The sequence below is a fragment of the Thamnophis sirtalis genome, unplaced genomic scaffold (genome assembly GCF_051295495.1).
Source record: "Thamnophis sirtalis isolate CommonGarterSnake01/CBP01778 unplaced genomic scaffold, rThaSir2_p1.2 scaffold_2, whole genome shotgun sequence".
NCBI lineage: Eukaryota > Metazoa > Chordata > Lepidosauria > Squamata > Natricidae > Thamnophis > Thamnophis sirtalis.
The window spans coordinates 153,621,870-153,640,258 of record NW_028261382.1 but is presented as its reverse complement, the minus strand read 5'-3'; the positions used below and the strand labels follow the sequence as shown (position 1 = coordinate 153,640,258).

General features: G+C 40.0%; 1 protein-coding gene and 1 long non-coding RNA gene across 18 annotated transcripts in view; one reads left to right on the top strand and one right to left on the bottom strand.

The window, feature by feature from the left end:
* The window catches only part of PTPRM (protein tyrosine phosphatase receptor type M), a 477,367-nt gene extending 473,627 nt beyond the window's left edge, over nucleotides 1-3,740 (bottom strand). For all 16 annotated transcript variants that reach the window (XM_087707256.1, XM_087707257.1, XM_087707258.1 and 13 more), the window contains exon 1: nucleotides 3,481-3,740. In XM_087707256.1, the coding sequence (XP_087563382.1) occupies nucleotides 3,481-3,553 (73 nt within the window). In that variant the 5' untranslated portion in view covers nucleotides 3,554-3,740. The remainder of the gene's footprint in view (nucleotides 1-3,480) is intronic.
* Nucleotides 3,741-3,951: 211 nt separating this feature from the next.
* On the top strand, nucleotides 3,952-18,063 carry LOC106548089 (uncharacterized). 2 transcript variants are annotated; one of them, XR_001313480.2, is made up of 4 exons: nucleotides 3,952-4,118; nucleotides 6,413-6,623; nucleotides 7,479-7,903; nucleotides 17,545-18,063. It is a non-coding gene; the product is annotated as an uncharacterized LOC106548089 (long non-coding RNA). The 2 variants fall into 2 exon arrangements; XR_015695675.1 differs by having other exon boundaries at nucleotides 3,958-4,118; nucleotides 7,479-7,519.
* Nucleotides 18,064-18,389: the final 326 nt, after the last annotated feature.

Genomic DNA, 18,389 nt, shown 5'->3' with positions numbered 1-18,389 from the left:
GACAATCAAGTGAAATTATATTTAACCCAAATGTAGAAATGCAAGATCAGATTTTTATACACATCAATATACTCCATTTAACAAAAAAACATGGATAACATCAATAAAATATTTTAATAACTATAGCTTGACTGTTGCAAGTATTTATTCAACAATATTACAATATTGCTCTTAATTTTAATGTATTTACTTAAGCTATTAACACTACTAGTATGACTTTGAAATGCTTATTTATTTTTTTCAATCACAACTACTTCTTTACAGATATTGCTTTGTAATGTAGTCGATTTTATTCTACTTTTCAATTTTTAAAAAAATACCAGAAAGAAATGAATACACCTTGTAAAAAATTAAAGCCATTCCAGGTAATTAATTAAGGGCTTAAACTGTTTCCTCATTACTTTTTTTTTACCTTTCACATTATTTCAAAACTATTAGTAGAAGCCCATGAATATATCATTAAACAAAAATTTAAAAAAATCCAGTTCTGATGCTGTGGCAGCAAACAGAGGAAAATTTCATTCTGACAGCACAATTAGAATGTGAGCATGCTATCCTAACTCTTTTGAATAAATGGCTTCAGGACTGAAGCATTAGTTGTTTAACACTTCTAAAATAATTGTGCAGTCAAATAACAGGCTTTTCTTTTATAAAGACTGCTTGGTATGTAGATTTTTTTTTAAGTATTTTATAAATATATCTGATTTTTAAATTCTATTGCATCTTTCTTGATATTTCATGATTATAAGAGATCATCACAAGACTCTCTTCAGTTCTCCAAAATATGTCTTCTTTGGGGCACAGCTAACCTATCGGACTAACAGACTACAAAACTACATGTTAGAAATAATATTAGATTTCCAGAAATTATTCAATAGCCATTTTTCAATAATTAATATAAAATAGGTTTCCATGAAGTTATACAAACTTATTTGGACAGATTAGCCAATTAACTATATTGAAATTCCATAGGCATCTTAAGTCTTAAACAAAGAAACAAAACTCATTTTTCATATGAAAATGTAAAATGTTTTTCAATAATCTGAAAACATTAGCTTTTACAAAATATTGGACCTTACAATCAATTCTCATTACTATCTTAAATATCAGGGGGCTGAATACAAAATTTGTTAATGGATAATTTCACATTAAAAACTCAATTCTTTTATTGTTGATCTGTTTTTCAGGAATTTCTTGAAAGTTTAGAAACAGAAACTATAAAACAGTCTTTTACCATATTGCTTTTTTCTCAGATCACAATTTTTCTTAAAAAGTTGTACTATAGAGACTAATGGATATAATAATAAGAATTATAATTAAAATTCAATATAGTGTAAAAAAGAAAAATAAACATTATTAAAATCCCTTTTCTCATTTTAAAAATGTATTATTTGAATATCAAAATGCATGAGACTTTTAGAGGGATATAATTACCTACCTGTCTTGTATAGGAGTTATCCCTAAAATTCAACATTTTCCAGTAAGTTAGAACAAACAGTCAATAGTGATATGTCTGGTACCTTCTATTTTGTAGAAAGATTGGCCCAGATAGTTGTAGGAACAACCAACTTAGCATAGAACTGTCTACTTCCAACATATGTAACTGGTTCAAGTCATGAACTTGCAAAAATATCTGTATTCTCACCTCGTAGGAAAATCAGTTTATACCATATCAAACACTAAAGAGATGTACCAAAACAATATTGTTATTAAAGTAAGGACAGCAGCATTATTGGTTGGCACTTGCACATAGCTCTGAACATCCAACAGACATAATCATTTTTTCAACAGTTATGACAGACCGTCAAGAAAATTATATAGCTAGGCAGTGAGGTATAGCTATATCTGAATAACACAAGAGCTAATTAAAGCCGGATTTGAAGACTTCCAGTAATAGAAACACTGAACATAATTCACAGCTATGCATAAGATCACACAAACCACAGAGGGAACCAGGGCGAGCTTTTCTTCAATTCTGTTTTTCTTACATGGGCAAACTCTGGAACACTTTTTGCACCTATGAACCTCCTGACTTAAGTATAGAGGGAGAAAAGAATTTTGAGGAACTACAGTCTTGCATTTAGAGTATTTCATTAATCTAGAATACTTCAATAGAAATAAGTGTACATTTTTTAAAACCCAACGTTTAGTTACAGGAAGACCAAGTTAGTGCACAAAGAACAAGCTCTTTGCAATAGAGGAAAAGTGAAGTCCTAGTCCTACTTCCGCTCCTGATCAAAGGACACACAACATGGGACCCAGATGTCTTCAATTTCTGCAATAGGTTTTTACAGTTCAAGCTTTGTGTGGAAAGTAAAACAGTCTGAGGTTACTCATTCCTTCCAGCTATGTCTTGTTTCGCAACCCAGTAACAAAATTAGGAGGTTGTGCACTGCAAACATATACACATGTCATTTAAGCTTGTTGCTTAGTGGCAGAGGACCTCCTGGACAGAGAAGAAAGGCAGAGCAGAGAGGTGGTTGCTGAAATAAAAAGCTGCCCGGTTCATTTTATGTACAAGAAAAGTTATGCCTTGACCCAATATTGCTGTCATCAATCGGTAGATGCTAAATCCCGGTAGAAGGGAAGGGAAAGAAACAAAACACACATGCTGCCCTCCCTTTTGCTGTCCACAAGTTGTCACAAACGTCAACTTCTAGAGGAGCCAATTTTGCTTTCCCAAACAGTCCTTATCAACTTCTGGAAGAGCCACATTTGCTTTCGATGCAACTCCGGAGATGCATCCCCTTTTCTGCATCTCTGGTCCTGTTATCAATTGCTGTCAAAGGGCTTGGACACACACAGTCCGGCGTCTGTGCAAGCTGGCCAAGTCCAGCGGGCGCCTCGGTGCTTTCCGAGCAACGGAGCCCTTCTGCTCCACTGCCGGCCGCTCGCCAGAAGCCCACCCAGCAGAGAGCGTACAGTGGTAAATAAACATCCATTCTCCTGGCCAATCCTACCCGGACGGAGCGTCTCGAAAAGAAAAGGAATTCGGAATTGGTCAGCCTCCCCTGCCACCGCCCTCAAGCCGCTGGCCACCAGCCGAAAGTTTGTAAAGCTCTGGATTTTAAACCGCCCTTAAAGCTCGCCTCACGATCTCCCAGCTTCGGAGTCTTCGGTCTACGCCTCCCCCAGGCTGGCTCAAACGTGCCAGACGCGATCCAAGTCTCTCCCCCTTCCTTTTGCACTTTTGCACCAGGCAGCCAGACCTAACGGGCTCCCCTCCCGCCGCGCCTGGAACTTCCCTGCTCGCTTCCAGGCGTCTCTCCCCCTCCTTCCCCCAGCTATATATTTTTTTCATGCTGGCAGCCGCTCCAGAGGTCACACCCCGACAAGGGAAAGCACAATTTCCAATACCCGACGGTAGCCCACCCGTGAGAGGCTCCCCATCCACACACCTTGCTCCAAGAGCCCAGGCTTCGGGGTTTGTTTTTTGCTCGCCCCGGGAAGAGAGGGGGGAGGAGGCTGTGGGTGCCTTACCTGTGACCGTTTCTGCTCTCGTTGCCAGGAAAAGTCCAGCCAAAGTCAGGAGGCAAGTTTTAACTTTCCCCATATTTCCTTTCCTCGTAGAAAGAGCTCTCTCCGGCCCTCCCAGGTCGCGGGAGAGGCTAGAATAGGCGCCACAGCCGCCTCCGTGGCCCCTTCTGGACGGCGCCCGCCTTTTGCAGAGGGGGCTGCAAGAGCCGCTCCGTTTAATCCTCGCGCCGCCGAGCAGTCCCGCCACCGGCCGGGCAACTCCACTCAGCCTGCGCTTCCTGTTGCGCCTCTCCAGCCCGGCAGCCTCTCAGCCAAGCGCGCCGCGCCGTCTTCGCAACCAACTCGCTTCTCGCAGCTCTCGAGTCCCCGCACCGACTCGCGGTCCCCCCGGCAGGCAGGCGAGCAGGCAGCGGAGAACGAGCTTGCCAAGTCACGCCCAGCCGCCGACAGCGCCGCCTTTCCCCGCTAGAGGGCGAATGGCGGCGACAGCAAGCGAGCAATCCCCGGCAGCCGCCGGCTTGGCTGGCGATTCGGAAAAAGACGCTGCTGTTTCTGGCGGCGGAAGGCGAGGAGGGAGGCAAGACCTACCGTAACGGGACGGGCGTGCTCGCCAAATGCCGCTCCTCTCAGTAAGCGCTTCGGTAAGAAGAGCGGACTCGAGCAAAGAAAAAACTGCGAGCGAGGGAGACAAGAAAAGGCGATGAAATAGGAACTGCCCATAGAAATAGCAGGAAAGAGGGAGTCCCGTGCCTAGAATAAACTAAAGCAAGTTTGTGTTATGCCGCAGCGTAGCCGGACAGATCAGTCACAGTCTTCCTACCTTAGAGACAATAGCTGACATTATTTCAAGATTTCGTTTTGTGGGTCTGGTGCAACTCACGTCACCGCTGACCTTTTTACTGTTGCAGTGTTTTCAAGACACTTGGAAATGCAAACAACAAAACAAAATGATTCGGCCTCTTTTACAGTGTTGACCTCAGGAGACTGAAAATGGTGGGAATACATCAATACAGAACTTAGAACAGCTGTGTTAACTCTGCGGTTGTTGCAGGCCCTTTTTGTGGCCGCCTTTAAAAGGAAACGTTCCCTTTGCAAGCTCAGAATATATCTTGTGGGTCCATATTTTTGTTTAAAGCAGCAGCTTTCTCCTGAGTGTCCGGCCTATTAATTTATTAAGCAAAATGTCAAGGGTAAGTTTGTTTGGGGTTTTGTTTTGTTTTTTGCAAGAATTAGCTAGTCAGAACAAGTCCATCTCAATTTGTCTATGCTTTTGCTTGATAAAGGCATTGTTGGAATTGGCAGTTAGCTAACACCTAGTTTGTCACTTACCAAAAGATTTCACTTAAAATACCAAAAGCTAAAGAGGCTGACCACAAATACTTCAACTATAGGAAGTGTTAGTTTAGCTGGCAGATTGTGGATTTGCAGTTGTGAAGAATTTTGCCAGTAGGTCCAAACTGGAACAAGGAAAGGTAATGCTGCATTTTGCTTAGGGGATAGTCAATTTCCTCCTCAAAGGTCCAGAATTAAAAAGTTGCCCCTTAACATATTAAAAACATACCCAGCTGGCTAATTAAGCACACTCAATGCTTATTATGGGGTGTTAGTGTCAGATTGCAGATTAACAGATTGACTGAGTTGGAAGGGACCTTGGAGGTCTTCTAGTCCAACCACCTACTCTGGCAGGAAACCCAAACCATTTCAGACAGAAAGCTGTGGTTGTCCAGCTTTTCTTCAAAACCTCCAGTGTTGGAGTACTCTTCTAGAGGCCAGTTTTATTTATTGTTCTGTAAGGTAAATGTCTCCTTAGTTCTATGTTGGTTCTTTGATTAGTTTCTATCCATTCCTTTTTGTCCTGTCTTCAGATGTTTTGGAGAAAGGGTTGACCCTTTCTTCTTTGTGGCAGCTCCTTAGCTATCGTGTTCTTTTCATTAAACTAGACGTACCCAATTCCTCCAATGTTCGTCATGTTTTTTAGCCTCCAGTCCCCTAATCGTCTTTGTTGCTCTTCTATGTCCTCTTTCTAGGCTCTCAACATCTCTTCAATAAATCAGGAACAAGTAACAAAATACAAGGAAATTCTGATGTGTACATGTGATTTTATGATATAAAAACAATTTATCTGACATTTATTTAAGCACTGATGATGTTACCTAGTTTGGGTAATGAAACGTCTGCAAGAAAACAAGCTCAGAAAGCATCAAGCACCCCTCATTTATTTAAATTCATTCATGAACGCATACACCTTTGCAAAAGCGGTATGCCTTAAAATTTGTAAGGATTATGAAGATGGTTCAGGACATAACTGGAAAAAGTGTTTGCCAGTCCAAGGAGAAAGTGCTAGTGAGTCATTTCCAAAAATATTCCCAGGAAACGGCATGAACTTCTTCATTAATCAACACAAGGCAGGGTTGACTAAATGAACCATAACAATCTCAGACTTCCATATATGTGAACTATGGGAAATTAAACTACAGTATGCAGTTTTAGTTTTTTCCTTTGAGAAAGTCTGGACTCCTGGCAACTGTCTGGACTAGTCCCTGTACTTTTCAGAAGATCTTGCCATTGCCTCCTTCCTAGGACTGAGGGAACGTCACCAGCCTAAAGTCACCCAGATGGCCTCATGCTTGAGGTTGGATTAAAACTCCCAGTTTTTAGCCTACTACCTTAACCACTATACCAAACTGGCTCTGTTAGGGTATGTAGTGCAAATTTCTAAATTTCAGTAGAAACATCCACCAGTAAAATGTTTATTTTTTTAAAAAAACAAAAAGGCAAGACCAAATTTGTATGAAATAAATTCAATCCAAACTCTGAACTATAGTCCAGAGTCACATTTTCTTGTTTATAACCAGAAATAAAGATACATAATGAAGCCCTTGGTGCTATACAGAGATTTAATATAATCTTTGAAATAACCTTGTTCTCTCTCCAGGACTAAGTAAACCTCAACTGCATCAACACCAGCCCAGACTTCGAACTTCCCCCATCTGTAAGAATCTGTTTATTTCTTCTTTCTCAACCTGATCCTTTCCAGATAGCTCAGTCTTTATGGCTGGGAATTCTGGGAATGAAAATACCCATCTATCTGGATGACATCAAATGAAGAGAATGCAGAAAGGCCGTTTGTTTTCCAGGGAAAGTAGGTAATGTACAACTATGGTTTGTAAGGAGAGATTGTCAAATGATAATTAATAACTAATACTATCTCAGCCGCTCTGTGATAGCCGTCCTGCAGTAGTAACTGGAGAAAAGTTGGGGGGGGGGGGAGTAGCTAAGTACAAAGTGTCCTATGCTCTGCTGCTTGTGAAGAAGCAAATGTTATGAATGGCTGCATTTACACTTTGTGCTCTTGAGCCTAGAATAGAATAACAGTTGGAAGGGACCTTGGAGGTCTTCTAGTCCAATCCCCTTCTCAGGTAGGAAACCCTATACGATTTCAGATAAATGGTTGTCCAATCTCTTCTTGAAAACTCCCAGTGTTGAAGAAATCACAACTTCTGGTGGGGAGCCTGAACCTTGCAGAAAGAAAGTTTAGTCATGGGAACCATTTCATCTTTCCCTATAGACACTGGAAGATGGAATCTCATGTGATAGCAATATGACAGTCACGGATGAAACCAAAACAGTAGGTAGGTAGGTAGGTAGGTAGGTAGGTAGGTAGGTAGGTAGGTAGGTAGGTAGGAAGGATGTTAGCCAAACATAGGGAGTCCTATTTACATTTTTTCCTCTTTTCAGTACTCCTGCTTTCCCTCTTTCTACATCCTACATAGCAGGTTGTCAGGGATTAGACACACAGCTTTTACCGGAGCTCTGAGTTGCTTGCTTGCAGAGGCTTCTGAAATAAGACTGAGGGGGCATATGGCTTTAGGCCTGTAAATTCCTATCTCGGCTTTGAAAATCTAAGGATTGTTCCTCAGGCTAAGTGGTAAAATTCTACAAATGAAGTACAGCTGTGCACAAAAGGCTAATCAAATGCCTTCTTTTTCTTCCTCACTTAGGGATCAGTTTCTCTCCTGGATTACTCAGTGGTACGGTAAATGTGAGTAGGTAGAGCACCAATGCCCAGTCCTTGCTCCACAGAATATAAAAAGTTGAAAAAGATGACCTTCTTTGGTTTACTGCATCTCTAAGTAGCATCGTAGGGAGAATATGGTTGATTTAACTCAATCCCCACCTTTGTGCTGTTCAAAGAAAAATAAGGAATCAGATGAAAACATTGCTGTTCCTCTGGTGATCAATCCTTAGATCATATGCAGAAATGCAAGGTGTATTGGTTAAGTTGTTGCTGGGACTGACATGAGAAACACCTGGCTTCAAGTCTACTCCTAACCATAGAAGCTCAGCCCAAATCTCACAAAGTTATTATGGCTAAAAATGGGAGGAGAGAATGCTGCATCTGTCTCATTGAGTTTCTGAATGAAAGGTGAGATATAAATCTAACAAAATAATCTTACAAGCAAGTGCTGCACCATTAACTTTATATGTCTCTCCCTATAATCAAAATCTGTAGCACCATCTTCAATGAAAAACTGATGATACAGTATTACCCTTCCAACCCCCCCCCCACCTGATATATAACATGTGGCTCAATACTTATGCTATACTGTATTCTCAAATCTGAAACTATCTTTTTCCCAATTTTGGGTGCTCTCAGGATAAGTTATACATTTAACACACAACCTAGTTGCTTATGGGTTACCTTCACAAATATATATATATATATATATATATATATATATATATATATATATATATATATATATATATATATATATATATATATATATATATATATATATATACACACACACACACACACACACACACACACACACACACACACACTGTTTTCATAGATTTTCATGTGTGTAGGTATTCTCTGGTCTTGTATTGGGGTCTTTTCCCGTGTAACATTGAGATTGTCTTGGCAACGTTTTGGCGAGGTCCCACTCACCATCTTCAGGCTGGTGTTTTCAGCTTCATGCTTGTGCGAGTAAAGCATGGTCAGAGCTGCCGTCTTTCTATAAATCTTGGTTAGGGGGGTGGAGTGCTAGCTTTGTTGCTGTAAGTTGGTTGATTGGCTGTGTAATTGCATCCTGATTGGTAGATGGAGTTGATGTTTGTAGATTGGTCGGCTGTTTCGTATCATCCTGTGTGGCTGAGCTGCTGGCTGTGTGTCCATTGTTCTTTTGTGTTATAACGACCTGGGTGGTGGGTGGGGTTCATTTGTTGACTAGGGCTGGGTTCTTCAGGCTTGGTTTTGGGCTTAAAGCGTGGTTGGAGCTGCCGTCTTTCTATAAATCTTGGTGGGGGGTGTGGAGTGCTGGCGTTGTTTCAGTAAGTGGAATGATTGGTTGTGTGGCTGTATCATGATTGGTTGATTGGTGCTGGCTGTGTGTCCATTGTTGTTTCGTGTTGTAATGGCCTGGGTGGTGGGTGGGGCTCATTTGTTGATTAGGGCTGGTTTCCAGATGTCTGGTAGGCGGGAGGTATCGTCACGTTTATTCATATGGTGGGGATGTTTCTCTATTTCGATCTTTCATAATTATTCTCTTGTTGAAATGTTCAGTTTTAGCGATTAACCTGGTTCCTTCAAAATTAATTTCATGTCCTGTAGCTTTAAGGTGCTGGAAAAAGGAGGAAGTTTTTTCTTTTTTTCTTACTGCCTTCTTGTGTTCTGCGATCCGTGCATTTATTCTCCTGTTCGTTTGTCCTATGAATGTTGCAGGGCAGATTTTGCATGGTATTTCATAGACTCCTTGGTTTTCTAGCTGGATTTTGTCTTTGGGGTTTCTTAAGATGTTGGCTATTTTTTGGTCAGTGTTGAAGGCTGTCTTGATATTATGTTTGTTGAAAATTTTGCTGATTTTATCTGTGGTGCCTTTGATTTAAGGGAGGAAGACAATGCCATTGTCCTGTTCTGTGTCTCGGTTTTGGGAGGTAGTCTCCCTTTGGATTAGGGTGGTAATTGTTTTTCTTTGGAATCCGTTGGAGATTAATATGATTGTGAGAGTGTGTAATTCAGTTTTCAGGTGGTCTTTGTCGGCTAGCCGTTTGGTTCTGGAGATGAGGGTCTTGGCTACAGAGTTGATCTGTTCAGGGTGGTGATGGGATTGTGTGTTTAAGTAGCAATTGGTATGTGTTTTTTCCGGTAGATGGTGTGTCCTAGGGAGCCATTGGATTTTTTGTAGATTAGGACGTCCAGAAAGGGAAGTTGGTTGTTTGCTTCTATTTCCATGGTGAATAGTATTTTGGGGTGTAGGCTGTTGAGATATGTGAGGAAGTTGTCCAGTTTTTCTTTCCCGTGTGGCCAAATCATGAAAGTGTCATCAACATATCTAAGCCAGAGTTTGGGTTTGTGTTCAGATTTATCTAAGGCGTTAGTTTCAAAATGTCCCATGTATAAGTTTGTGATGATGGGTGAGAGGGGTGATCCCATGGGTGCTCCTTCTATCTGTTTGTATCTTTGTCCATTTTGGATGAAGTATGTGTTGGTTAGGCAGTGGTTGGTCAGGTCCAGGATGTGTCTAGAGGGGTTGTGTTTGTTCTGGATAACTGTCAAGGCTTCTTTTATAGGCACTTGGGTGAAGAGGGATATGACATTGAAACTCACGAGTAGGTTGCTGGGTTGTAGGTTTTGTTTCTTTATTGTTTCTATGGAGTGGAGTGAGTTTTGTACGTGTGAGGTGATGGATTCTGCGTAGGGTTGGAGTTGTTTGGCGAGGAATTTGGCAAGATTCTGTAGAGGTGAGCCTATGGAGCTGACTATGGGTCTGAGTGGTGTTCTATCGAAGCTATCGAAATAGAGAAACACCCCCACCACATGAATAAACGTGACAATACCTCCCGCCTACCAGACATCTGGAAACAAGCCCTAATCAACAAACGAGCCCCACCCACCACCCAGGCTGTTACAACACGAAATAACAATGGACACACAGCCAGCACCAATCAGCACCAATCTACCAATCATGATACAACCACACAACCAATCATTCCACAAATATACGTGTGTGTGTGTATGTGTCTGTATGTCTATGTGTGTGTGTATGTGTGTGTGTATATGTATGTGTGTGTGTGTGTGTATGTATGTATGTATATATATTTATTTATATTTATATATTTATATTTAGTGTCACAACCCCTGGTATTCCCCAATTATGGGAGGAAGCTAACTGCTTCCATTCTCTGTCAATCGGCTCGTCACAAGAGTCCATCATGACAGAAACCCAATATTTTTACTGTTGCCTTTGTTATATTTGTGTTTTTTTATTTGTGCTGATAAATAAATAAAGGGAGACTAGTATAGATCTATTTCAAGCTATTTAGCTCTCATCAGCTAGCCATACCCTTACTGGGATTCGAACCTGGGCTCAGTAAGGGTATGGCTAGCTGATAAGAGCTAAATAGCTTGAAATAGATCTATACTAGTCTCCCTTTATTTATTTATCAGCACAAATAAAAAAACACAAATATAACAAAGGCAACAGTAAAAATATCAGCTAGCCATACCCTTACTGAGCCCAGGTTCGAATCCCAGTAAGGGTATGGCTAGCTGATGAGAGCTAAATAGCTTGAAATAGATCTATACTAGTCTCCCTTTATTATTTATTTATCAGCACAAATAAAAACACACACACACACACACACACACACACACACACACACACACACACACACACACACACACACACACACACACACACACACACACACACACACACACACATATATATATATATATATATATATATATATATATATATATATATATATTTGTTTTTGTAGATTTTCACGGGTGTAGATATGCTGGTCTGGTTGTATTCGGTCTTTTCCCGTGTAAGATTCAGATTGTCTTGACAATGTTTCATCGAAGTCTCTCTCGCCATCTTCAGGCTGGGTTTTGGGCTTAAAGCCCTATACATACATACATACATACATACATACATACATACATACATACATACATACATACAGAAAGAGGAAAGAATGGGCAGTAGAAAAATATATTCAGAGGAGGTAGGAATTATCATTTTTCTACTGCCTATTCTTTCCTCTTTCTTTATTTGAGTCTAGTGGCTTTCATTTTTGTCATTCTGTTTAGGAGCCCTAGAGGAAACTGAGTGCATTTCCTCTTCCCCACAGCTGCTTTGTTTGCAGAGGAGCCCGATCAGGATTTGTGTTCCTGGCAGGAAGCTGTTTCAGCTGGAGGAGAAAGGGTGTGTTTGTGAAAACCAGAGCTCACAAAAGTGTCTCATTAGCTTTCTCATTTAGTGCATCACACCAGAGCCTCAGCTGCACTGTCAACAATGGCAACTAGAGAACTCAGTCTCAGGGCTCATCCCCTCGCCATCAGAAAAATAATGAGGCAGTTTGATCATAAATAAAAATGAAAAAGCCTAAAAGCAATACCCAAGTTCCATGTGTGATAATAAATCCACTCTCACTTGCTGCGCAATTCATAAAATCGTTCCCTTTCTCTCTTTCCCTCCCCCACCTTCCATGTTTGACAGCTGAGCCTGAATATACCTCCCCATTGTGTTCTGGCCCTGTGCTGCTCTGAGGCACGCAGCATAGAGGAAATGTAAAATAGCAACAGGCAGAAAATATAATGGCACAATGACAAGTCTGGCTAGTAGCATAGGAATTGTTTTTAGCCTATTTACAGAGCTTATGTTAGATCCACATATGTACCAATCATCCAACTAATTATGATAATTCTAAAATATGTTTTAACTCACTAGGCACTGAAATGCTTTTGGATGAACAAGCTTACACAATCTAGTAAAACTTTTCAGATACTGAAAACACAACAAGGTTAACTTTTTTTTTTTTAAAGATATAGCATTTCAGCAAAGATAATTAATTATGTAAATTGATATGTTGTGATTGATATTTTGGCCAGGATTTAAGAGATGTTTGTCCATTGGGAAATAAAATCAAATGACACAACTACTGTTTTTACATTTGTAATTTATGTAATACAGTAATGCCACTGAATATACTGTATATTGCACTGATGAGGTCAAGCCACCGTCAAAAACAAATTATAATTATAATGTATTTGTATACTTATAGATATGTATTTTAACATAAAAATGTCTCTGAACTCTTTCAAAATGTCATTTTGATACATCTTATCTCATATCTGAACTCTTTGCTTTCCTTCCTTCTCTTACTGACAAATATTACCAGACATCGTACCAGTAGCAGACCATTCACATACTGTTTTTTTTTACCAACTTACCATAAGACTTCCATTTACTCAGTAATTTATATATTTATATATCATATATAAAAACTGCCCATCTCCCTCATAGAGTGATTCTGGATGCTTGATTAATAGACATAAACATAAAAGCTGTATAAAATATTATATTAAAAGCAATCAAAATAGGAATAAAATAATTAAAGTTTAAGATTAAATAGGTGGGGTATGGGCTTTTAGGCACTATCCTAATGATATAATGGAGCAAATCCAGCTTTGCAAGTTATCAAGCCTATGCCATGTAGGGTTTTAAAAGTCATAACTAATATCTTGAAATGGACCTGGAAGCAAATCAGCACCCAATGCAACTCATGCAGCAGAAGTGTTACATGCACTAAACTTGTCATACAAGAAGCCTAGCAAAAAAGGAGATCTCATTGGAGAATAATAATTAAACTTGTTGAAAAAGGAAACTTAACCTTTATTCATACGAGTTGCGTAACACATTTTTTTACTATTTTATGACAACTCTGCTTTTGGTGAAAACTAAAACTGTTAAGAGCTGTAAGAATCTCTCTTCAAATTTGATGAATAATGACAAACAGCACATATGAATAACTTTAAATAATTACAAAGTGATGCATATATAGGTTTAAAGTCCCTTCACATACATACATACACACACACACACACACACACACACACACACACACACACACATACATGCCAGTGGTAGGATTCACTTACCTTCCCTACTGGTGCACAAATATGAGCGCATGTGCCACACCTGTGCATGCACACTGCCTTCTGCGCTTGCACAGAATGTCTTCCATTACATCGGGGAGGGGGCCTGGAGCCTCTTGCAGCCACCACTACTGGTGGCTGAATACCACCTCTGCGCGCACACACACACACACACACACAAGTTTTCTGCAACAAATCAGAAAAAAGGTCTTTGCGTCAAAGGGAAGATGAAGATGTTGACTCAGTGCAGGGACGTGCAGTTAGGGGAGGCAGAGCCTCACCACTGTCATCATGAAAGAAAAAAAATGTAAAAGGAAAAAGGCAAGAGCTGAGGTCAGGCTGAGCTAGTTGCTGCCAGAGTCAAAGTGGATGACTCTGCTTAGTGCTTAACTGTTTAAAAAAGCCTCTAAAAAGTGCCCTCTACAGGAGGAGGCGGGAGAATGACGTGCCTCATCTAGTCTGGCGTTTTATGATCACTCAAGCAGAGTTAAGCAAAGGTTAAAAGCCGAAGAATTCCTGATGTAGATGAGGCACTTGTTCTCCTGCCTCCTCTTGTAGAGGGCACTTTTTAGAGGCTTTTTTAAACAGTTAAGCACTAAGCAGAGTCATCTACGTTGACTCTGGCAGCAACTAGCTCAACCTGACCTCAGCTCTTGCCTTTTTCCTTTTACATTTTTTTTTCTTTTCATGATGGTAGGCAAGAGCAGAGTTGAAATCCTCTCTGAAACAGCTGGAAAAGGTACATGTGGGTTGGAGGGAGGGGGAGGAATTCAACCTTCATCCTCCTGGTGTGCGGCTTTGGGCAAAGGCTGGAGGGAAGTGCTCTCCCTCCCCAAGTGCAGTTTGATTGCAGGCAGAGCCACGTTGTCTTTTCAAACCTGTAATCAGTGAAGCTGGGCTGGATCCTTCCGGAGTTGGGGGAAAGTGTGTGTGCGCTCCAGTATGGCTCTTTGACTGGCTTCCTACCTCCTCCTGTGGTCTCCCTGACTCCCTCCAATCCATGTGTGTGTGTGTGTGTGTGTGCGCGCGCGCTTGTTTGAGAGAGAGTTTGAATGAGAGAGGGAAGGGGGTAGGAGAGATAGTCCAATCCAATGTGTGTGTGTGTGTGTGTGTGTGTTTGAGAGGGGGGGAGGGAGGGGAGGGAGGAAGGAGGGGAAGGGAGAAGAAAAAGAATGAAGGAAACTTATTTAGCAAAGGAGAAAAACAAATGCTGTCGCTTTAAATCGGAACTGAGCATGCCTGGCTGTGGAATTCTGGGAGTTGAAGTCCACAAATCTAAAAAAAATGCTGCTTCACCAGCCATAAACCTCACTGCACGTCACTGACTCAGTGTGTGACAGTTGTGAAAAGGGCAAATTCCTTCCTAGGTATCATTAGAAAGGGGATTGAAAACAAACCTGGAGTACTATTTGTCAATTCTTCAAAGTAGGTGAGATAAAAAAACCAAGCACAGTAGGGATTAAGGGAATATTGTTCATTGTTATAGGGTAGAATAACAGAATCTTAAAAGGCTGTTAATCGTAGTCTTTACTCCATTTTATACCAAGGAAAAGGTGGTAGTTTATTTGAGTTTCTTCCTCCTGTTTTCCTCTTTTACCAGGATTTAATAATCTTTCCTGAAACTCTTTTGACCATAAAATTGGACAAATTGTATAAATTTATGAAAGATGGAGCTGTTGAATTCTACTAGCCTTGAAAATTCAGTGTTAATCTTTATGTTGCATAGAAAGTGCCTCCAAATATCAGTTTCATGGAAGCAACAATGAAAAGGACTTTGTCTCTTCCTCTTCTTTCTCAGCAATTGGTTTGGCTACTGAGAAAGTGAAAACTGGGTGAAAATGGCCTTGGCCTGATCCAATATGAATATGCATTCCTCTATCAGCATAGGCCTCTGAAGCTGCAAGTACATTTTGACAAATAAATGACAAGCCTTTTCATGGAAGTAGAGAAACAAATGACTCCTACTCTGCTTTTCACCACTTTGGGCTTGAATATTGCAATATTAAATATTTGGGGACTTCTGAATTGACTTTTGTCTCTTTTCTGGTTTATTACAAACCATAGCAAAGCTGGTGCAATCTTTCGAGAGATCAGTTTTGTCAAAGATAACAACTTTTTTCTCAGCCTGCATCCTGGCCCCTGGATTAAAAACAGCGATAAAATTTTCCCTCTTTCTGCATACTTTATATAAATTCACTGCTCCCCAAATTCAGCAATCATATATCAACATGATCACATCTGTTTCAGAAAATACCTGGTTGTAAAACAGTTGAAAAAAACTTACTTTACAAGTTTCAAAGGCCTTTAAATTCAGCAGAGGAATGGTGGCAAAGTAACCAGTAAGCTTTTGACGTTTTGTTCATATTTTGTTTCTTTTTTTCTTATTTTTTACAACCAAACCTCTTTCTATTGTTTTTTTTTCATTGTTTGAGACTATTTGTCAGAAATAAGAAATGTTTAATCCATGACCATGACTGCTCAGTGTAATGAATGATGTTCATTGTGTTTTTACTGTTTGACTTCTACTATTACCATATTTTTCAGAGTATAAGATGCTCTGGAGTATAAGACACACCTTAGTTTTTGGAGAGGAAAATAGGGGAAAAAATTCTGACTACCAGGTATTCATCTGGCTAGCATCCACTCTATTAGAAGAGGCGTATCAGGTAAGTACCAACGCCCTTTTTCAGCCTCCTTGGGGCTGAAAAGCAGCTTCTAAATCATCGCAGGGAGATGCAATTAGTAAAGCAGGTGAAATGCAGAAGAGATAAGAGAAGGCAGCAGCTGTTCTGGGTTGCCATTTTGGGCTCGCGCTTGCATTTTCAGCCTCCAAATTTTCCGATTGCCGCCCAAAAACACATCTGTACTATATTTTGTGCAGAGACGGCGATTGGTGGTGATGTAGTCTGGCGATCCCAGCAGCCTTGAATGGATCTCAAATGGAGTGTTAGGAGACCGAAAATGCAAGGCATTGTCTGTGGCAATTTCTGCAGCAGGAAGAGGACAGCAGAGGCTGACAGGTGGGGTCGGTGGGTGAGCGGGACTACATTCAGAATATAAGACATACCCAAATTTTCAGCCTCTTTTTTTTTGGGTGGGGGGTGAAGTGCCCCTTATACTCCAAAAGAAATGGTAATTGAGCGGTAGAAAAGAAAGTAGGCATTTTTGGTTCATGATGTTATTTGCATGTTGTCTGTCAAGTGCATAATACTGTATTTTTGAAGCAGCAACCTGCTCACTGATCACTTTCATGGTATTTTATGATGGACTATATGAAAATTACTTTTAAGCTATAGTACTTAACCATTTTGTTTATGATACAGTGGCCAAGGTCACCCACATCATAGGCACAGGAAAGGACCCACACAGTGGCTGCAGCATAAACAGGACATGAGCAAGCAGGATATTATTGAATACTGCCAAGAGAATTAGAAGTTAAATAAAGTAGTCCAATTCAAAGAATGTATCACAAAGAGAAGCACTTTGTTCCCACTCCAATTCCAAGCATGAAATGAGTTCCAAGACTGAACATGGATAGTAGATTTGGTATTTATTTCATTTCCAATGCAAAAATGTCAAAAGAGCAAAATTGTTGAGAATTCTTTCATGGCATAGCAAACAATCATAGAACTAATAAAATGATATTTGCTACTCACTAAAGTTTTTTTAATGGTGCAATACTATTTATGCCAGTGTAAAAGCATCTTTACCTTGAGACATATTTTACTCCTCAATGTTATGAACAAAAACAACAAAGCCCATATATTTTTAGTCCATTAGTCTGACAGAAATTTATGTTTTCACTAATGCCACCTTTATATGGTGCCTGCTACTTTTGCTTCCCTCTGTGACCCTTTCTTTGCTTGTGTTGTTATTACTGATAAGATTTTGTTTACCCCAAGGCTGTTTCTGTGTTTTGAAAATACTTTTGCCCTGCATTTATTTGTCTTCCTAATGTCTCCAAACTTTTTAGCTTTGTAATAATATTAGTGTTACAAAGTGCTATAGTGCTAAAAAAGAGGCAGTGGGTTGTTTCTTTTCAGGTGGACATAATAAAGTATGACCTGACCATCCAATTTCTCCATCCCTTAAAAAGCTTTTTTTTCACGCAGTACTCTGGAAAGTGTGGTGATAATCAAAAAGGAGCAACACTTGAAAATGAAAGATCCATTCACCTGCGATACAAACAAGAAGGGTTTTGTTTTCAGTTCTTCACAAATTTAGACTGAACTTCCACTGGCTTGACCATTCCATCCAGGTTTAATTTACAACTATTCTTGATTCTGCTTCAGTTATCTGAAGACAAATTGCAAATCTTAATGTTTTGCATTTGCTATGCTCAAAATTTATTACAACACAGTTTATTTCCAACTTCTCCAGATATGTTCAGTATCCTTCAAATTAAAATATTCCTGTTTTCCAGAAGACCATAAATTACTCACTATTTGCTTGATTGTTTTAAGTTTATCTTGTGACATGTTAAAATTACTACTACAAATCTTGTATAATTATGTTGATCATTTACCACATGCCTTTGTAAGGCCACACTTGGAATACTGCATGCAGTTTTGGTCGCCACGATGTAAAACAGATGTTGAAACTCTAAGAAGAGTCCAGAGAAGAGTAACAAGGATGATTAGGGGACTGAAAGCTAAAATATATAAAGAATGGATGCTGGAATTGGGTATGTTTAGTTTAATGAAAAAGAGGACTCAGGGTGACATGATAGCAGTGTTCCAATATCTCAGCGATTGCCACAAAGAAGAGGAGGTCAATCTATTCTCCAAAGCACCTGAGGACAAGAAGCAATGGATAGAAACTAATCAAGGAGAGAAGCAGCTTAGAACTAAGGACAAATTTCCTGACAACTAGAACAATTAATCAATGGAATAACTTTCATCCAGAAGAATGCTGCAACACTGGAAGTTTTTAAGAAGAGATTGGACAACCATTTGTG